A 20,147-nucleotide genomic window follows, 5' to 3' on the forward strand; every position below is an offset into this window, starting at 1 on the left:
TACGATTCAGTGGGATATATTCCTTAGAGATTTATAACTGGTCAACATACCATTTCAAAACTGAGCAGCATGCTCTTCAACCTGTCAATCTCCTCTCGCAATTCCCTGATAAGTCGAACATTTGCATCCTGCAGAAAAAGCAAAGAGCACATTAACCCACTAAAACTGTTGAAATCTAACATAACATCTTGGCTTTAGGTTGTACACAGCTACTGACCTCATTAACCCGAGGCTTGTTGACAATATTTCGGGCATGTGCAGCATAGCGCAGTGTGCTCAGGGTCTCGTTGTAGCTGTTAGCAGAGGGTGAGACCGCTGCAACACAAAATGACACAACACACACACACACAGGTAAAGACAACAGGATGAACACATGTGACAATATATAGTTGAATAAATATATGGGCACTTTAATGCAATAATTAATTAACTACGTTAATTTTTTTATCATGAATAAATTGTTTTACTGAGCTTTTAGCTGAGATTCTGGACTTTCAGTGGATACCACACGTTTATAGTTAAATTTACAGACCTGATTACACCCGTAAACCCGTTAACTCCTTAACTCCCAGTAGCGGCGGGTGCAGGCACAAGAGGTTAAGCTAAACAGTCAATCTAAGAATGTAAAGTTAGAGAAATTATAGGCCAGAAATCTGGATAATGAACCACTAAAGACGCATGAATGGAAGTTATTGTGCATATTTATCTCTCCTCACAAGATTTTAATCCTGCTTTCTGTCTGTTCACCTGATGGCTGATATTCATCAGATATTGTTCCTTCTGTGCTTAGAATGAAGCAGCTTCACAGCTTTAAATTCATCCTGCTGACTTTTTACCTTTTAGTTAATGAATCCTGAAAATTTCATCCTTATTTGTCATAAATATTTGATTTTATATATATTAAGAAATATTTTAACTGCTGCTGTTTAAAGAGAAAACTGCTGCTAAATATGTTTATGTGTTTAGTGCAGGGGTCTGCAGCCTTTACAATCCAGAGACATTTTTCCCTCAGCCAGCTAAATAAAACTCGTTTAGACACAAATGTTACGAGACCTTTTGAAAAAAAGGCAACTTATAACAACTCTATCTATCTATCTATCTATCTATCTATCTATCTATCTATCTATCTATCTATCTATCTATCTATCTATCTATCCATCTATCTATACAGACAGATTGACAGATAGATAGAATTGTAGAGTTGCCTTAGTTTAAATAATCAATACTCACTTGCAACCATGATGGTCTTAGAGTTGCCACCAAGACTATCTTTCAATAACCAGGTCAGGACTGAGTCTCTGTAGGGAATGAAGCAGTGCCTTCTCCCACCTCCACCTCCTCCAGACAGAGAGCTGCTTTGGCTTCCCACCATGCTGCTATCTCCCTCAGAAGCCACACTGTTGATACTCTGACAGCTGCTTGACATCTGGGAGTTTTGGGCTGTGGAGGCAGTGGTTAAAAAATTCAAGGATGTGCAGAGAATGTGTCATGAACAGAATGTGGGACATGTGGCAGGTGAGAAATTGTGGAGGTTTCTTTAGTCCAAATAAAAAGTATTTTTGGTTAGATGGGATCTTGTAATGTTAAAATTTTAAATTATAAAACAGTGTCTTTATTACCAAGTGCTGAAATGACAATGCCCAAAGTAACCAGCGACTTGTTGATGTTGGAGCCTTCTGTCAGTCTGTCCCTGCAGTAGTGTGGATCTGCTCTCTCACTGTCAGACACAACATAAACATAACATGAGCTTAACTTAAAATGACTGAAAATGGAGATAATACAATTAAATAATATGGGATTTAAATCTCAGGCCAGTAGTCAATATCCAGTAGGGGGCACTTTTGTCAATAACTCATAAGACATAGTGGATATAGTTGCACCTTCCAGCCAAGTCCACCAGGTTAATCTTGCTCACAGTTTCTGAGGGAAGATTATTTTCTAGGATTGCCTGGAGAAAAAAAAAAATACATTTTTGCATGTTAATCAAACTACCAATAACCCTGGCAATGCAGCTGTAAGATGAACATTTGACTACATGCAAGTTATGAGTGATGATGACCTGTGTGTACTGAATGGTAAAGATGGCGTGGGATCTACTGCTGGCATCATGGTTGTGGGTCGCTGCAGTCATGCGGTTGGCAATGCCTTCTTCCAGAAGTTCCATGGCCTGTTTGCAGTCCGAGACCACATGCTGTGACAGGTCTGATTAAAGACATACAATTTAATCTAAACTCTGAAATATTGACAAATCAACAAACAATGGTAAAGTTTCACAACTTCCTCGGTAGAAAGTAAATAATTTCTTGGTGTAAGAAATTCCATTTATAAGTAATTGCATCCCCACATTTCCTTGAGAATGATATAATCGTTTCATTCTCATTTTATAAAACCTTGTAAAAACATGTTTCTATTCTTGTTTAATACATTTAACACACATTTCAAACAATGCTCTTATTCCAGGCATGAATCATGGCAACTATAATACTGAAGTTGCACACAAATGGTTCTTACATGTAGACTCTTTCATATTTTAGATTAACCAGTCAGTAAAACGAGTGTTTGGATGAGCAAATGTTAAGGGGTAAGAGTTAAAAACTGCAAATCTCTAATGTGCTCTGTGTGTGGTGAAGTGTTCTCCTTGGAACTACAAGGAAATGACTTCACTTCCTCTGGTCCAGTGGGATTTCTCCTGGTACAGACAATAAGTGGATGTGGGGGCTTTAAACATGGAGAAAGACAGAGAGTGAGCTGCATGAGAGAAACAGAAAAAAAGAGGGGGAAAAGGATGAGGAGATGGCGGGAGGAAAAAGTAAGAGGAGTTAAAAGGAGACTGGTTTAAAATCAGGAAGTCCAGTTCTTGACCTTATCAAAAACTTCACAAGGGAACAAAATTCCACCACTTACCACACTTTTAAAATAGAGCTTACAAAGCACAAGTGTTACTCTAAACACTGCAGACCATGTTACACATCTTATTCCATGTCATGTGTATGAGTGAAGAAGATTCAGAAATTGTATACATTCTTATCTTAACTCCATCCACTTGAAGATCCTTTTTTTTCTTTGTTTTCTACTACAATAATCCACTGAGGACTGTTGTCTTAGTGCTACGTAGTCTCTGCATAAACTCATCAATTTTAAAAATGATACAAATCCTTGTGTAGTACAGAAAGTTGCAGTAAAATATATAAAAGGGACATTTTTTAAAACATTAATCTTGTTTCTTCTTTAAAAGCTGTAGCTGCAAAGTAAAGTTTATTTCAAGACTGGAGACTTCTACTTAAATTATTAATCTTGCTTTGAGTTTTTGATGTAGGCTTGTACAGCATAGAGGAGTATTTGACTGGAAAAATAAATAAAACATCACTTGGTTTTGGGGCAGCAAGGGGCTGCAATGGTTAAGCACCCAACTGTATGAATCCAATACTTGCTGAGCTGGAAATGGAAAAGAGCCTTTAAACTAAGACCTTTTACACTTTTACACAGAAAAACGGGTATTTTAGGACACAGATTTTTCTATTTTTTTTGCTTATCCTCCACATGCAAACAATTCTTTGACCATGAAAATGAATATTTGGAAAACAGCATACAGAATTATTTAGCAGGTGATCACGTATGATAACAAACATCTTTGGTTTATAAAGACAAGTTGTTTGGGAAAAAATTAATTAAGCACTGTGTGTACTCAGTGTACAATTAGCTGTAAGTGCGGTACAGCGTTGTGTTGAGTGGGGATGGAGATATTTTTGTAAACACAAAATTGGTGTGTTCATGTGGCCTTCGCCTTAGTTAAGCCTTAGGAACTAGATAGAAGAGTTCTGCTGCAGTAACAGACAATATACAGACTTGAGTACATAAACTCCAAACTCTCACCTTGTACATATGGCCCTTTCTCAGGATGTTCTCTGACTCTCAGGGAGGTTCTCTTCTTCTGCTCTCCTCCTCCAAGCAGGTCTCTTACTCGCTCATTATAAATCTCCAAAAAGCTGTAGGAGAAAGCAAAATCCTGGAGTTCAACACAATGTCTAGAATAAACAGATAAATGTCCATTTATCTGCGTCATGACTAAGATGCTTACTGCAGGTGTATTTCCAGTCCTACTGATTACGGAGTTCATTAATAATTCATTAATAAATTAATTTATTCAATCATTTTGTATACCGCTTATTCCAGTTCAGGGTCACAGGGCAATTATTGAGTTTTATTTACTTATTTTTAAGTCTATTCATCATCTGCATTATCAAAACAGGTTAATCTTTCTGAGATATATATATATATATATATTATATATTTATATATATATATATATATATGTGTGTGTGTGTGTGTGTGTGTGCATTTTTTATTTCCAACCATAAATCATAGGTAATCGTTGAAGATTTGACTCACATTTAAATTTCAGCTTTACAGAAAATGACACCATCACCAACCTGATTTCTACTCTGCTAGAGTTCTGTCCATCAGGAAAAGCATCTTCTGCACGAAAAAGACCCTGTAAGAAACGAAAAACTGCAAATTATTTCACCCTACAAATCACTGCAAACCTAAAAAGCTGAACATCGACTGTTTACTTAGTTTATGTTATTATCTGCATGAATTTCTTTTCTATCCTACCTGGCAAATACGAGGAGTCAGGCCAATAGAGTCCTTCAGAAAACAAAGAAAAAGTTGGAGTTACACCAGTTTCATAACTAGATGCAAGCTGCTTATTTTCTGTGCAGAAAGGTTTGGGTTTTGCCTCTTAATTACATCATAAAAAATGTAACACTATGAAATTATTACAGCATAGTCCTCACCGGTGTCCCCATCATGGTGTGCGTCTTTCCAGATCCTGTTTGACCATAAGCAAACAAACACACATTGTAGCCCTCAGATGCTCCGGACAGCACCGACACACCCAGGTCCTGGAACACCTGGGAAGATCAGCACACACCTCCAATCACAAATACACAAAGAGAGTTCACATATATCAGTAAGTAGGTGAAAGAGAATTCTTGGCTCCTTATTTTTCCAACATTTCATGGAGAGGCAACTTGTTGATGAAAATGTGAAATTATTGCTTTCTTTAACGTAAGAATAATGATTCTACAAAAAAGCAGATGATGACATGTTTACAACTTGAGACGGTGTCCTTGATCTGAAAAGAATTGTGTTTTGACATGAGTGTAAACTCAAACCAAGGTGTCATGATCACAATGCTGTGGCGCCTGGCCAAAGGTGGGGAGGTCCTATTGCATCCTGAGGTGGTGTTTGTGTAAGCAGCAAAGAGGTCAAACAATATTCTCAGTAAACAGTTTTGCAGAATGTGCATTTGAGGCAAATATGAGAGTAAAAAGACTAAAGAAAAATGATAGGGTCGGGGAAATAACCCTTGCCTAAAAAGCATTTCTGAGGAGGGGTTTTCTGGAAAGCCCCACTAAAAACAATCAACTGAGGCCTTTTGTTTTCCTTCTCTACATCTGCCTCTGAGCTCCAGGGGGTAGAGATTACTTACACCAAGACAAAACTAACCCATTTAACTGTGTCATGAAAGTTTTTGCCAGATAAAGTTAATAATATTGATCTTCAAAAAATAAATAAATAAATGAATAAATAAATAAAATGCTGCAGTTGTATTTTGTACTAAGTAGAAGTACAGACTTTATGTGCTCACAGAAACAGGATATGGAAAATCCATCTTGAGAAATGGCAAATGTCATCACTGTCAAAGACTTGGCTTCATACAGTACACATTTATCTAACTAGATGTCCAACCAGTAAAGCAAGAAATGAGGATTTGAATCCAGCCAGTTGGAAAGACTATCAAGATATTATTTGGAGTGGACATTTTTAACCAATAATATTGTACTTTTAAATATGTTTTTAACTGGCAGTATTATTATATGATAAATAAAAAGATTCCCTTCCCTTCATTCTTCCCTTCTCAGAGAAGAATGACTAAAAAAAAAAAACAAAGGCGGAGAAAGAATGTGCGCTCTCCTCTGATTCTGACTGTTTGAAATTGCGAGCGGCACACATTAATCATCTGGTACGATGAACAACAACAGATGGAATCACGTAATTTGACAATAAAAATGGAATCAGTTGTGAGATGTGGAAGATTGTGGAATTTTTGCATAATAAGGTGTGATCTGTTTCCCTACTAATTCCAGAGCTTTTCATGGTCTCTGAGCCAAAAAAAAGTGCAAGAGCAAAACATTATTTAACAGTTTCAGCCTCCCGTTGTGTAACGTCACCTGAACTTTCGGGGCTCAAGTCTCCCACAGACGTTTAAAGGTGGCTTAGAGGCCGACAGAAACACCTGAGTTGCCCCCCCCCCCCCCAAAAAAAAAAACAAAAACAAAAAAAACTGCATCCGTTTGTGGTGAAGCATTAGGTTGAGAATATACTGACTGACAAGGAGAGTCACCAGAAAACCTGAGCAGCCTCCATCACAGTTACCCAGTGTGTTTGAGCTGCACCTGGAGGCTGCCCTGAAGAAGATCAATTGAAGAAGAAAAAAATATAACAAAACTACTGACAGGAGAGACTGCCATAGCCATGAATAAAAAAATAAAAAACAACAACAACAAAAAAAATGTTTATGCCTGGTTGAGCAACCCTAAACGCGACACATAACACAGCCAGAGAGGAGCTGCCTTTCACCAAATTCAAGTCCAAGTAGATCATTCTGATGAAAAACGTATGTATTAAATGTAACTCTGGGAAGGGAAGTTTGCACTTTTAGTTACATTAAATTCAGAGAAGATAGCACTTTAAGTTTGTTTTTAAAAAAAAAATGTTTTTTTTCTGCCTAACATTCATTGTTTAAATAGTTATGTTCCCAAACCTCATTTTCTTGCAGAATAATTTAAATAACCATCAATGTCTAGGGGTAATGATAAAAAAAACAACCATTAAAATGTATTAAAATGTGTGGAGAAAGACACTGGAAATTTGGATACATCTAGTCTTTATTAAAAAAGTAAAAACTAAAAAGTTAGACGCACCAGTGCAATCAATGCAAAAAGTTAGTCTGGAGCCGAGCCGTGGTAGGGAATTTTTAGACTTGGTAAATACCTGAAACATAGCTCCGGTAAAGACTTTCTGGAATGATGGGTAAACTTTTTAGTCTGTAAAATCTGAGAAATAACTGAAAATGATATTTGTGGCAACCTAAACTTCCAGGAAGTGCAATAATCTTGTAAGGTAATGCAATGCTTGCAGCTTTTCCATGGCATAGCACTGTATAGCTGACAGTTACCGATGAGCCTTATCAAAGCTAAACATATTGTATTATGATAACTGCAAACTGTGCATGATGTGCAAAATTGCTGTTTATCGTTTAACCGTTTAAGACCTGAGTCACACATCTGTGCACTCCTGTTTAATCTGTTCTTAATGGATTAATGTGCATTATTCTGGTCAAACTGTGTGTGTGTTTATGTTTTGCTTTGTTGAGGTTTAGAACATTGAGAGATTATCAGTCAACTTTATTATCATCTTTCTTTGTTTAATACTGATAAGCAAAAAGAAACATAACTAGAACCAGTTCCCCAGCTGCAACCTATAAACTAAGTCCAAAGGCAATACATACCTTAGGAGGTAGCAACTTGATCTAGAACAGACCTAAGACACAGCACATTCTCCTCCAGAACCATAACACACCCTGGGATCAGTAAGGGGTCCCCCTCCCTGGCCCCAGGCTTAAAAGTGGACCATGGAGACTGGTGTATAGGCACACAGAGGAAAGACGAGGAATGCTCTCAAAGCTACTATAACCTCAAAGAATCAAACACTGGAATATTTTCGGCATACCTCCCATGTGTGAGTGTGTTTGTGTGTGACTACCAACCAGTCTCAAGAGTACCTGGAGCTAAGCCTGTGTTTACTCTTGAATTACAAGATGGTGGGAATGGGTTTAAGTTGGATGTGGCTGAAAGCTCTTATGAAAGGCCTTGGCCTTTTGACAGCATCCTGAATATATTCAGTGGTCATCTCCTTTTGAGCAATGTGAATGTGTGAATCTGTGCGGTAATATCCAACAGCCTTGACTTTTGTCAGAGAAATAAGATGTTCTGCACAAGCAAGTTGAACTGAAGCTCCCACAGAAAACAATATATGTGATAAAATGTCCCACTGATTAAAAAAAAAAAAAAAAAGCCAAGGAAACCAATCGGAAAAGATAGAGAGACTTAAAATAAAATATGGAGTTCTGGCCATTTCCTAAAGAACATTTTTACTATTTTTACTAACTTTTTCACTTAATCAGTTTTTATTTATTTACTGGAGATAATTTTGGCATTTTCAATGGAAAATTAAATAATTTACAATATCTTAGATATTTTTTTCTTAATATATTTCATTTTTTTTACTCATTAGTCTGACCAGCCATGTTATAAAATGGGAGAATGCAGTCAATAAAAGTGTTGCCAGAGAAAACACTCTCAATGACATAAAGAACAATTAGACATGATAAAAGTACTGTATGTTATATAAATGTGACTCAAAAATGGGAATCTTGACCACAGTGCCAAAGACTGCAGGTCTAGGGCTGTAAAGTCAAAGTCGACTGGTCGACTGTTTGGTTGATATGTTTTGAGTCAACCACAATTCTGATTGGTCGATTTTATTGTTTCATGCAGTCTAGAGTGTAGACAGTGGGGGAGGTGGAGATCGAAGGATGTCCACGCTACTCAGAGTCTGGTGGTTTGCTGAATATTTAGAGGTTTTTTTTGTTTTAGCGTTTGATGCTGGTGAGTCCTTCAACCATGTCAAAGACTTCGGCAGTGTGGCAGCATTTTATCAAAATAGATGGAGGGAAAAAGGTCGAGTGCAAAATTTGCAAACAACAGTTTGCATATCACAGCTCGACGACGAACATGGCGTATCATCTAAAAACGGTGGGCTATATTAAAGGCAATTAACATAATATATTCCACATATTTCAATATTTTAGTCTAATAATCGTTTATTTGTTTTATAACTGCAGGCGCACCCGCCTGCAACAACGGCATCTTTTTGCTTTTACCTTAATCCGTGCCCACAGGCTGTACTTCGACCCTAGATCTGGGATGTTTAATAAAGATAATGTTCCCCGAATCGCCTCTTGTGTATAATTGCCCCCCCCTCTCAACGCCCGAGTCGATTTTTAGTTGAATTTTCAGGGCTTCAGTCGACCAACAATTTCTTTGGTTGATTACAGCCCTATGCAGGTCACAGGAGGCCAGACCACCGTGTTATCCCCTATGTCTTGACTGAAAACATGAGAACAAAAAGCAGCACCACCCCTGTCTTGTTTTCATCCTACGCTTCAAAAACCGGCAGACACTCTCTCCAAACTCAAAAAAGAGAAACAATGCAGCCCTTGTTAAAGTTGACCCTTTTAAATCCACTCTATAACAAGCCTGAATGTCCCCTCAGGCTTTGCATAAAGAGTAGAAATGTCACTTCAACTGTCCACTAAATGCCTCTTTACTTTCTGTACACTTTCCAATTGTTTTCCAACAGGGTTTGCTTTTTTGTTTTAATTCAGTCAGGAAAATACTTGAAATGGACCTAGAACAAAATCAGAGCATCTTCAAGTTAATTTCAACTTTAAAGTGATTAAAAAGTGTAGGTTTGTCTAGACATGCAAATTCAGGCAACATTAAAACAATCCTGTTGTTTATCATCACTGTCGGATCAAATTAATATCACATTGTAAATTGTGCCCCTTGTACTCTGCCTGCCTAAATGGACACAATGCCTCGCTGTCACAACCTACTTTCACAGTATCCCCCAGTTGCCGTGGGGGGATATTTCTGGGCTGACAAAGCAGGTGAAGTAAGAGGCAGGCTGCATTCTGGGTATGGAAATACGGTCCAGACTCAAACCAAGCAGCAGAAACAGCCTTGAGATAAAGTTATTGGGCCGGAGCCACAATGAGTGATGGTGGGTTGAAGTACAGAAAACACACGTGGGACAGACTAAACATCTCCATGCACAGGAAGGCTGTCATCATTAGTGGGCCACTGTGCATGCATGCATTTACATGCACGTGTGTCTCTGACCGACTTAGTGCCTAAGCAGAACCCATAACCAAACCACAACAAAAGGCCTCAAAGTTGGCTTCTTCTCTTGGGAAAGAAATATTAAACAAAATGCTAAAAACCAAACAATGAAAAAAGGAAAAGCTGAATATAGATTTCATTCTTTTGCAGGAAATGGAAGGAAGAATCATAAGGAAGGAAGAACAAAACAAGGCTTTGGGTAAAGAAAACTTGGCAGACTCCTATGCACATCACACCAAAATCTCCAAAGAAGATGCATTGTCACTATCATGTTCCAACTCAAAATTAAAGAAAGTCCAATTTGGGAACAGATCTCAAAAGCTGAAATATCACGTGTCTCAAAATAAGTCGGACCAGACCTCTGAGAAAAATTAGGTCTCTGAAAAACAAGGAAGTGATTATATTTTGCCAGAGATCCAGACTATGATAAGTGCTATATTCCAAGTTTGTTTTGAAACATGGGAAATACGAAGTCTGGGCCTAGTTTGTGACATGTCAACATGAGTGAATGGTTTGCTGAATGTTAAAAAGCAATGACAATCTTAAGACCGCACAATAAGAGGGTTTTAAAAGTTAGCAATGAGTTAACTCTGGTAATAACTGGCTGCAGAAAATGCCAAGTGCTGGTCTGATTTCATGTGGCTTACTATACACCAAATCCTGGAGAAGTATTTAGGTGGTCTGTGTATGATGTTGTCATGGGTGATGGCAAAATGCCAGTAAAAGTAAAAACTTTGCCACATTTAAAAACTTTAACTTCTTATAGCTTTAGCCAAGTTTGACGTAACCAGAAGTTCTAAGATGAATTTTTCCCTCCACAACCACACTCCTTGAGAGGGCGTCACCAAACAAAAAAAAACAAAAAAAAAACTGTTTAAAAGGAGAAGCAACTTTACCCTAGTTAGTCAAACTTAGATCAACGCTAACAAAATACTGTAAAAATGACTATCCTTGTTTAGGAACGGACAGCTGTGGCAGAGGCTAGGGTCGTTCGGTTCCCTCCCACACTTTCCAACTGGGTTACACAAACAGAACAGCTGGCCCTCAGCAAAACTAAATTCCTTTGTTTAGACAAGGGAAAAATGTCACAGGAGATTCTTGTCCTTCCTGAGAGAAATCTGAGTCAAAGAATCAGAGGTGAAAGACGGATAAATGTGAAGACAGGAGGGAGGACACCGTCATGGAGACAAAACTCACATGCAACCAGAAGCGACAGAGAGGAAGCTGTTTGGCCAGAGTTCAACAATGCTCTTGTTTGTCACACTTGGACAGAATTTGTAGGTCAAATTAGCATTGAAGAGCAGAAGAGCTGCAAGAGAGGGCGGAGGGAGAGACAGAGACGTACAGGCCAAACAGAGAGGCCGCTCCTCATTACTCAGGCCTTTCTACACATGGGAATGAAGGACAGCAAGAAAAAGTCAAATGTAAGACAGAAAAGTTAAAAAAAAAAAAAAAAAGGGGGGGGGGGGGGGGGGGGGGGGGGGACATGCACTCCAACAGCACAATCCACATTTCATGCATGTGAATACATTCCTGTTGCAAATGATGCTGGGGCAAAGGCTAGACTTAAAACAAATAAATAAATCCATATCTGGACTGAGTTTAGGGAATTGTTACTCCTCCCCCAGCTCTTGTTAAAGGGGCCGCAGAGAACACTAAAGAGCGGAGGTACATATCACCATCTTTGTTGCAAGATGGAAATGACTTCTCCAGGCTTCGGACTGATGGGAGCCTTGTATGATCCCAAGAGGGCATTGTGGTATCACATAGGTTCACCCATTAGGAAATAAACTGGTCCCATTACTCTGCAGACATGAAGTCAACCATTGTTGTTACTCTCCTTAATGTCACTTATGTATTCTGTGCCAGACTATTTAAATATGAGCACATATGAAAAAATATATAAAAGAAAAAATGTTGCCAATTATGTCCCCTTAGATAATGGTTAGTTTCAGGATATACAGCTGATTCCAGATGTGCAGCAAAAGCCAATAAACATCTGCCGACTGGCCTAGAGTTGTAACCCTAACCCTTTCTAAAACAAAATAAACATGGTGCCATTAGCACTGGTACCAAACCTCTGAAAATAATCTGACAGAGAAGCATTAAGTCATAGGTAACAACCAAGCTGTAACTTGATCTTTCTAAAGAAGCCACGTTGCAAATGTAGAAGTATATTTGGTACCTAACAGCAAACAGGCTTGATTCAAATATTTTGTGATATGCTTCTTTCCATCCACTTTCAGTCCATCTTAACCATTAGTTTAATCTTTTGCATTCACTGATACTAAGCATATAAGTCTATACATATATCACATGTCCTGGTCTCGTTTTCATTTAGCAAAGATCTCATATTTCTTTGTTGGCAGCCTGTGGTTTATTTGGTGTCCTGTTTATAGTTAACTCACTCAAAGCAGGCTGAAATGGACTTTTGGCTTTTGCTCCAGCCATGTGTTGCGGGGACTAAATGCTCACATGTGCATAGAGGATTTCTCCCACACACACAGAGGAACTATTCTTCCCCGCTCTGCAGCACCACTGACACACAGACCTAGAAACACTGCAAACAATCAAATCTCCCTGTGACTGTATTGAGAGCCACAGAGAGACAGAAAAGAAAGAGAAGGAGGAGAGAGAAAAACCCCAATGAGCTGACTTCATTTGGTCATGAAAAAAAAACTTTGTGTATCAAGCTGAATGCTCAGCAGTGACGTCTTTGCACTGAAATTTAACTGTGAAAAATGACTTAGTGAGGCAGCTGTGACTTTGGCAAGCGAGAGCTGGGGGCTGCAGAGGCACACTGGACCCCCTACCCACTCACAAAATCCACATTCTCACTCTCTTCTCATCCCAAATTATGTTCTCATGCCATTCTGCCTCTACTGCAATCAGTAACTTCCCTTCCACTTTCCTTCCCTATGTTTCTTGTTGTTAGATGCAATAAACAAGCTTAGGCTTTGTGTTACCAATTTGTAGCTTAGATATAAATTAGCATATTTGTAGAATAGATATAAATTAGTTTCATAGATATAAATTAGCCTGATATGTCAGCCCAAAAGAAAGGCAATATTTAGATAAACACTCAAAACTGCTTTACTGCAATAACTCAACAGCTGGTTTCCATTATAGATTATGACTCTCCTACAAAGCTCAACCTTTTCTCACCTGGCACAGCACCACTCTTTTCCCTCTACTCAACTTTCTTCCTAAAAATGTTCATGCCCAAAGATACGTCATCAAAGCTGAATGCCCCGCCCCCACCCCACCTTTTTTTTTTACAAGTGGAGAGCATTTATGGTGGCAATAACACAGCCATGTCTGCATTTGCAAAAATCAACTAAGGATTCAAAAATTTTTTTCCTCCCTCTCTGTTATCACCAAAAATGGAAACCCCCAGGAGTATCTGCTGTAAGCTGTCAGTGATGCATGGACAGACACTAGAGCAGGACGGGGAGGGAGGCACGGTGGATGGTGGGTCCAGTCTCCCTGAGAGGAGGCAAAGCTGGGTGTGGTGAGATACTGCTAGACTGGAAAAGCAGGAGTTAAGATCCAGTTTCATATATTATCTCATTCCCCCACAAGTTCAGATCGTCTCAGTCTCCAGGGGGATACAGAGCAAGACAAAGTATGTCTTTCTGCTCTGAAAAGAAGCATGGCACTCAAAAATATATTCCCGAAATAGAAACGTTGGGAAAAGCCTCTACTGGCAAAAATAGCGTAAAACTAATTAGGCTGGAAAATGTATTAAACATTAATGTGGTAAGATATCTGAGGGGAACAAAGTCTATACTAACTGTAGCATAATCAGGTACAGTGAAATGAGGCAACACAACAGAACATTGTGGCAAATATGGTTGTGAAGAACCAACCTGCCACCTCAACTTTCAACTCAAGCCGCCTCTTAACTGTTTTAAAAGCAATTTGTCTAGTGAAATAATTAAAGGTGACTCTTGAAATAATAAAGTTAATCTGCTAGTGTGTACAATTAAAATTTGGCTACCTGCCCTTTAACTAACAGAAAGACTTTTTTCCTTTCTACACTTTACTGCATCTTTAGATCCGTCATTAAACAAAGAAATTCTCTATTCTGTTTTAACTATAAATTCTGATTAGTAACAAGGTGGTGACGTGATGGCATATAAGATTTTTTTGTTGAAGAGACAATTCTTTGGATTATGGCAGGAAAAGAGGTCAGATTTAAGTCCAGCAGCTCTGTCCTCCAATGGTGCCCCATCACCCACTCTGGGTCATCAGAGGAATGTCTTATGGCAACCAGACCACTGTGAGTGGACACAATTCTGCTGAGGACAGAGGCAGTCAGAGCCAGAGCCAGAAAGAGGGGAAAAACAGGCACAAGGGAAGAAGTGTTGAGATGTCTGCTGCTCTGTGCATGATGTAGGCCGATATCACAGCCTTGTCTTTCTCAAACATATACAAAGACAGCTCTAACAAGTTAAGAGACAGGCAGAGAGGGCGTGGTAGAAGAGTAAACCTACGAACAAAGACTGGAAAAGGCAGAGTGAATATAAAACCAAGGTTTTTCATTGCTTTGCTTTTGTAATAAACAAAGACAACCTAAAAACAAGACAGCACGGGTTTTGGAGAAACTTTCTGTAATAGAATTAGACCCTGCGTCCTCCTAATCAGAACCTAATCTCAGCTTCCAGAAACACCCTCCTATCAAAACAATTCAAAGATATCTAACTGCCCAATCACAGCCAGAACATGAAAAGCAAGCTGACTCTAGCTATGCAATTTCTGAGGCAAACAGACTTTGGGTAAGAGATGGAGCTGATATCATATCCTCTGAGTGACCATCTGTGTAAAAACATACAACACAACACACACCACTCTTGTTGTGATATGACCACTGAGACGTTTTTCCCTCTTCTGGGCTCTACTTTAGAACACATTATGTTTGTTTGCCCATTGTCAACTTGTGGCCAAAGCTTAGATCAGCATGCACATTGGCATGCAACATGACATAAAGCCAAGGAAAAAAAACAACTTTTTATTCCAACCAAATAATAACCAGTAATGCTTTATATATTTGCCCATTACAAAAGATAAATCATCTGCAGAACTCGCTTAATTTTCTTGGAATTCAATCAGAAAGAGAGACCCATGAAAGAATGTGAACCGTTTACAATTAATCCATGTTGAGGTCGGTGAGTGGAGATTGTAGTTCTTGTAAACACAGTCATATAGTGAGTTAGGCCATTACCTCCTCCTGTGAGGCGTAGTGAGGGTCCGCAGGGTCTACTGACCAGTAACAGTAGTCAAAACAAAACTCCATGAGCTTCTCCCTGGAATCTACAGCTCCCTCTGTGCGGCCATCCAGCTTTAAGGAGGAAACAAAAGTGTAAGACACAGCATATTTTACTTTAATTTGCACCTGTGTAATTAATGCTTACCACCGCACAATGACAAAGTTAATTATGCAATGACCTAATTTAGCAAGCACAAATAAGTAAACAATCTTTATTTTGCACTTTGATTTGAAAGTGATAATATAGTACATCACTGCATTGTTATGCAGACTTTATGTGGAACACGCGTTTAATAGCATAGGAAGTGAGAAAATAAGAAATAAGATGCATTTTTAAAAAAAAAAGCTTGCACTACACCTTTTGTTTATGGGACTATACCAGAGCGGAACTGCAAGCAAGCTGTTTCCATTCATTAGCTGAAATGCACTTACTCCTCCTCCAGTCTTTTAGTAGTCTCAGTGCATTGACTCTTACCACCTTTCAGCTTACTGAGAGTGAATCATGAACTCAGAAAAGCAATCCAGCAGCATTTAGAGTCGGTTGTGAACGTTTAAGCATTCAGTTTAAATAATTGTATGCAACCCACCTCAGTGATGCTAAGTTAATTCTAGGATCTTTTTGTTATGAGCACCTTGTTAGATAAACCCTATACTTACAGTTGTCATGCATATAAATGATATAATGTTATAGCTTAAAGTCTGTGTCAGTGTATGGCCACTGAGAAATACATGCATGAGTGTTGAAATACCTTATTCTGAACACAACATGTATTTTCAATACTTTAAAGCTTGGCCTTCTAAATATAAATATCATAGGGTTCTTATAAAAGAATGTTGAGTCTAAATGACCACCGTCTTTTCAAAATGATGGGGCTCCATTAGGAGTCTCCTACATCCGTTTCCAATCATATTTCTTTGTTTCTGTTATTTTCTAAAACTTTATTCTAAGTAATTATATTAAAAGTTTCTTTAATTTCTGATTAGACTGTTTTAAGTATGTTAAACAGTGGGGCTTTTCCCTACATTGATTTAAAAAAATCTAAATATTAGTTAAAATAATATGATACAAATGCATATTTATATGCATCACATATATTATCACTGAATAAATAACGCAAAAAAATACTTATCACCCAGACAAGCTGGCAATTACCAACAGTACTGTTCTTCTTATTTTACGCTGAGACATTGCATTCATAGTTAAGTGAAAATTTAGTAGCATAAAAAATCCCAGCCAGAAAGAATCACTTCAGTAAAAGATTGAATTATGCCAAGCAGAAGGTTGTAGTCCTGTAACTTATGTATTCAAATTATCTTCCGCTGACTGCAACATAAGGCAGTACTAAGCTCAGGATATCAGTTTTGCTCACAGCAATTGGCTTGTGTGAAAATATGTCTACTTAACCCCTCTGCACTTGTAGGGAATTCAGCAATGACCGTGTAGTGTGGGGAATGAGCCAAAAGCAACACCAGCCAACAGGCAGCGTACCGCTCAAAACTCCAGCCACTGAAGTTATGTAAAACTGGCTATAGTTCTAAAACATTACCCTCTAGCCTTACTTGTTTTGCACTAGTTAAAAAGCAGTAGGTTTTTACATCTTGAACCTCTCACACTTTGTGACCTATATAAGATATTAAATGAAACTTACTGTAACCTGTGCTTTATTGTTTCTGTCTCAAATTCTCTCTAACTGTCCCACTTTCCATAAATAATTATTCCCATTGGACCCACAAGAGCCTTGGAGTTTTGATCCTTTTCCATAGCAGAGGGAGGCCATATGTGGTTTGTCTCTTGTCACATCATGTGCATATTTTGTACTCCCATCTCCTACTCCTACAGAGATCCTTAAGTACTTAATAAACATGGGACTGGTTTATTGCTGAAATACCTTTTATCTTATTGATAATCATGTCATTTGTTAACTTACGGACATTTTTCAAGATATAACCTTTGACACAAAATGCAAAACAGAGTGACATATTCCACACAAGCAAGACTGTCTGCAGGCAACGCAGCTCAACCAATCAAACAAGTCTGCTCAGCAATCTGAAACAGCAGGTTGGTAATGCAATGACAGTATCGCCTTACAAGACCATGAAGCTCTTAGAATTACTTCCAAATGTCTCACAAACTTAACTGAAACCTGTAAAAACTAAAACATCAAATATCAACATACAGTATAAAACACCATCACAGACTCTTTTCATGTTTATTTCAGTAGATGTTTCAGGGGTATCTGAAGTGGTTGTAGTTGTGCTGTTGTTTAAATTGGTTTGCAGAGTGTTTACTACATGTGCTTGACAGGAAGGGTCTCTGAATCCATGTGTCTGCATGTGCTCAACACATATAATAAACAACAGTGACATCAAGCAGGAAAAGGCTGATCCCAGGCTGTAAACATCCTGTTGCTGTGATAGATACTCACTATGTGCTACTCATAATTCATCTGGCCCTACTAACAAAGCACAAATTTTGACGATAAAATGTGTCTGCTTGCCTTTTATGGGGAATACTCACCTTCACATTTTGGATCCTCACAAATTTATCCTCCACCTGAACTGCTAGCCTTCCTCCATCAGTACTCTCCCTGTGAGCAAGAACAGAAAAGGAAAAACGATTGGTTTTGCTTCAAGAGTAAGTGAATGTGATGAATGTTGATGAAAAGAGCAACCCAAATTGGAGAAAACATTAACACATGCTTCCACAGGAGAGAAGCCCACCTAAGAAACGCCATCAGTATTGATCAGTATCTCTCACTCCAAACACAAAGTGGACAGAGCTATAGCCAAACTTTCATTTCAGATTCAGATACTGTATTATCACCCGCCACGCTGTTTCTAATTGGTTTTAAAATCCTCTTTTGCAGCAGCTGATGTAATTTAGAGGGTGTCCAGATAAATTTAGGCTAGTTCCCCTTGACCTGAGGCCATCACATGACAGTTAACACAATGAATCTTTGTCTGTGTGTGTGCCTGATCCATGAAATTGCCTCACAAGAGTACTACTGACCAGTTTCAGATTCAAATGAAAACAGACCCTCACGCTCTTTGGAGACTTTCTCTAGTGAGGCAGCATGAGCTGTTTCCACAGAGTTGAGAGAGCGCACAAATGTTGTGTATGCGTAATCAGAGCCAGTATGTCTCCTTGCGTTGTGTAAAACAAGGTCAACTCAGCTGAGTGCACTTCAGCAGCTGGACCAAGCACATCTGATGCAACACATGGGAAACTGGAGGCAATCACAACGTGAAGCTGGGAGATTTTCGATCTCCATGAGTGATAATAATAGTGAATTCAAAAGCTACATCTCTGGGATGGGTAAGGGGCACACGGGGGGAGGCTGTTGTCCTCTTCAGCTCTCTCTGTGCTTCACCACGTGGAACTCATTTTGCCAACCCCAGCAGCAGCCCAACCCAAAACCACCAACCTTCGACGCTGAGCTCTAACCAGCATGAAGGAGAGGGGGTTTTGGGGTGGAAAAACAGTAAACTTCATTAAAATGTGCTTTGATACAAACTAGAAATTTTACAGTTGGGTTGACATCTTTCTTGCACATTTGAGATGCTGCCTGCATTCTCAGGGGTGCCTGCTGAATCCTATTGGTGAACTAAAACAAAGGACAACACACTTGTATGCCCAGCAGAATGAGGAATGCAGCTGACCAAGCTAGTGTTAATGTCATCTTTGTAAAACAGCAGGACTCTCTTCTAATACATGAAGGAAGGATATACATCCTTCAGCTAAAGAATAGAAAAGAACAGTGGAAAACACATCAAAAACTTACATTAAACCAGGAGAGGCAGATTTGCATGACAGTAAACATTAAATATGAGAAATTCTTTTGTTATGCAAAATACGAGGAAGACCATATGAAAGAATCATTGTCCAGCCTTTGGTAGCCTGAATAATGCTTTGTTATGGTATTTTAGTGGTCTATAGTTTAAGCAACCCTGTAGCAGCTGAAAGACACTTAATGCATTACTACAGAGTGCATATATATTTGAACAATATCTTGATACCCTAAAGCCTGTTAATCAACATGTTGTAGAAATTTGCCTGATAATGTAACGAGGGGATTCAGTGGAGCAAAGCAACTTTACAACCACTCTGTGCTTGCTACTTCAACACGTTTTCACAGCTTTGTAAAAGAAGGTGAAACCTTTTACCCTATACATATCTGTATAAACAAAAAGCAGAGGCAAATGTGAACTAAGTATTGGCATGTTAAGCATTATGAAATAAACCTCTTAAAACCTACTTGACAAGAATTTCCAACACCATAAAAATAGCCCAAACTTTCCAGACATATCTAATTATTTACATTTGATGGAAATGTGTATTCCAATACGATTGATACAAACTGAAAGTATTATGTAATGTAAGTAATATGCAACATGTGGAATAGTTTACATTTGCTTTGCTCAAACAATCAGTTCTTATTTGAATTTGATGAGAAAAACACTGATATCCAAAGATGTGTAACTATTATTAAGTCAGGCTGTACTACCTTGGTAATTACAACAAAGTTCATCTTGTTTTAGGCTCTAAATAGGAGTAAGATTTCCACAATATCCTGTTTTAACACCTAAAGATGTGTTATTTTAGTTTTCTTTTACATTGTCTGAAAATTGCTAAGCTCAAACACAACGTGATAGTGTATTTTAGCTAAAATAACAGATTTTATATTTCATGTAAATGTCTCATTTTGAAATCTTCTAAGCTTTTTGTAATTTGATATGTATAAAGTCGAGGGGGACACAACTGGACTAAACAATGCCAGTAAAATGCCACTTACAGCACAATATAACAAACAGACCCATTAATTATAGCTGTCAGTTGATTCTATTAG

At 38.4% G+C, this 20,147-nt stretch overlaps 1 protein-coding gene across 3 annotated transcripts in view; it reads right to left on the reverse strand.

The window, feature by feature from the left end:
• The window catches only part of stard9 (StAR-related lipid transfer (START) domain containing 9), a 38,467-nt gene that overhangs the window by 17,583 nt on the left and 737 nt on the right, over window positions 1–20,147 (reverse strand). For all 3 annotated transcript variants that reach the window (XR_006008669.1, XM_041971767.1, XM_041971766.1), the window contains exons 2-13: window positions 17,819–17,888; window positions 15,256–15,372; window positions 4,797–4,913; window positions 4,615–4,647; window positions 4,431–4,492; window positions 3,874–3,986; window positions 2,060–2,202; window positions 1,881–1,948; window positions 1,620–1,717; window positions 1,231–1,440; window positions 218–315; window positions 51–128 (exon numbers count right to left, since the gene is read on the reverse strand). Coding sequence is in view for 2 of the 3 variants with exons in the window: in XM_041971767.1 (XP_041827701.1) it covers window positions 51–128; window positions 218–315; window positions 1,231–1,440; window positions 1,620–1,717; window positions 1,881–1,948; window positions 2,060–2,202; window positions 3,874–3,986; window positions 4,431–4,492; window positions 4,615–4,647; window positions 4,797–4,913; window positions 15,256–15,372; window positions 17,819–17,888 (1,207 nt within the window). In the remaining variant the exon portion in view is untranslated. The remainder of the gene's footprint in view (window positions 1–50; window positions 129–217; window positions 316–1,230; window positions 1,441–1,619; window positions 1,718–1,880; window positions 1,949–2,059; window positions 2,203–3,873; window positions 3,987–4,430; window positions 4,493–4,614; window positions 4,648–4,796; window positions 4,914–15,255; window positions 15,373–17,818; window positions 17,889–20,147) is intronic.

Source organism: Melanotaenia boesemani, chromosome 20 (genome assembly GCF_017639745.1).
Source record: "Melanotaenia boesemani isolate fMelBoe1 chromosome 20, fMelBoe1.pri, whole genome shotgun sequence".
Lineage (NCBI taxonomy): Eukaryota > Metazoa > Chordata > Actinopteri > Atheriniformes > Melanotaeniidae > Melanotaenia > Melanotaenia boesemani.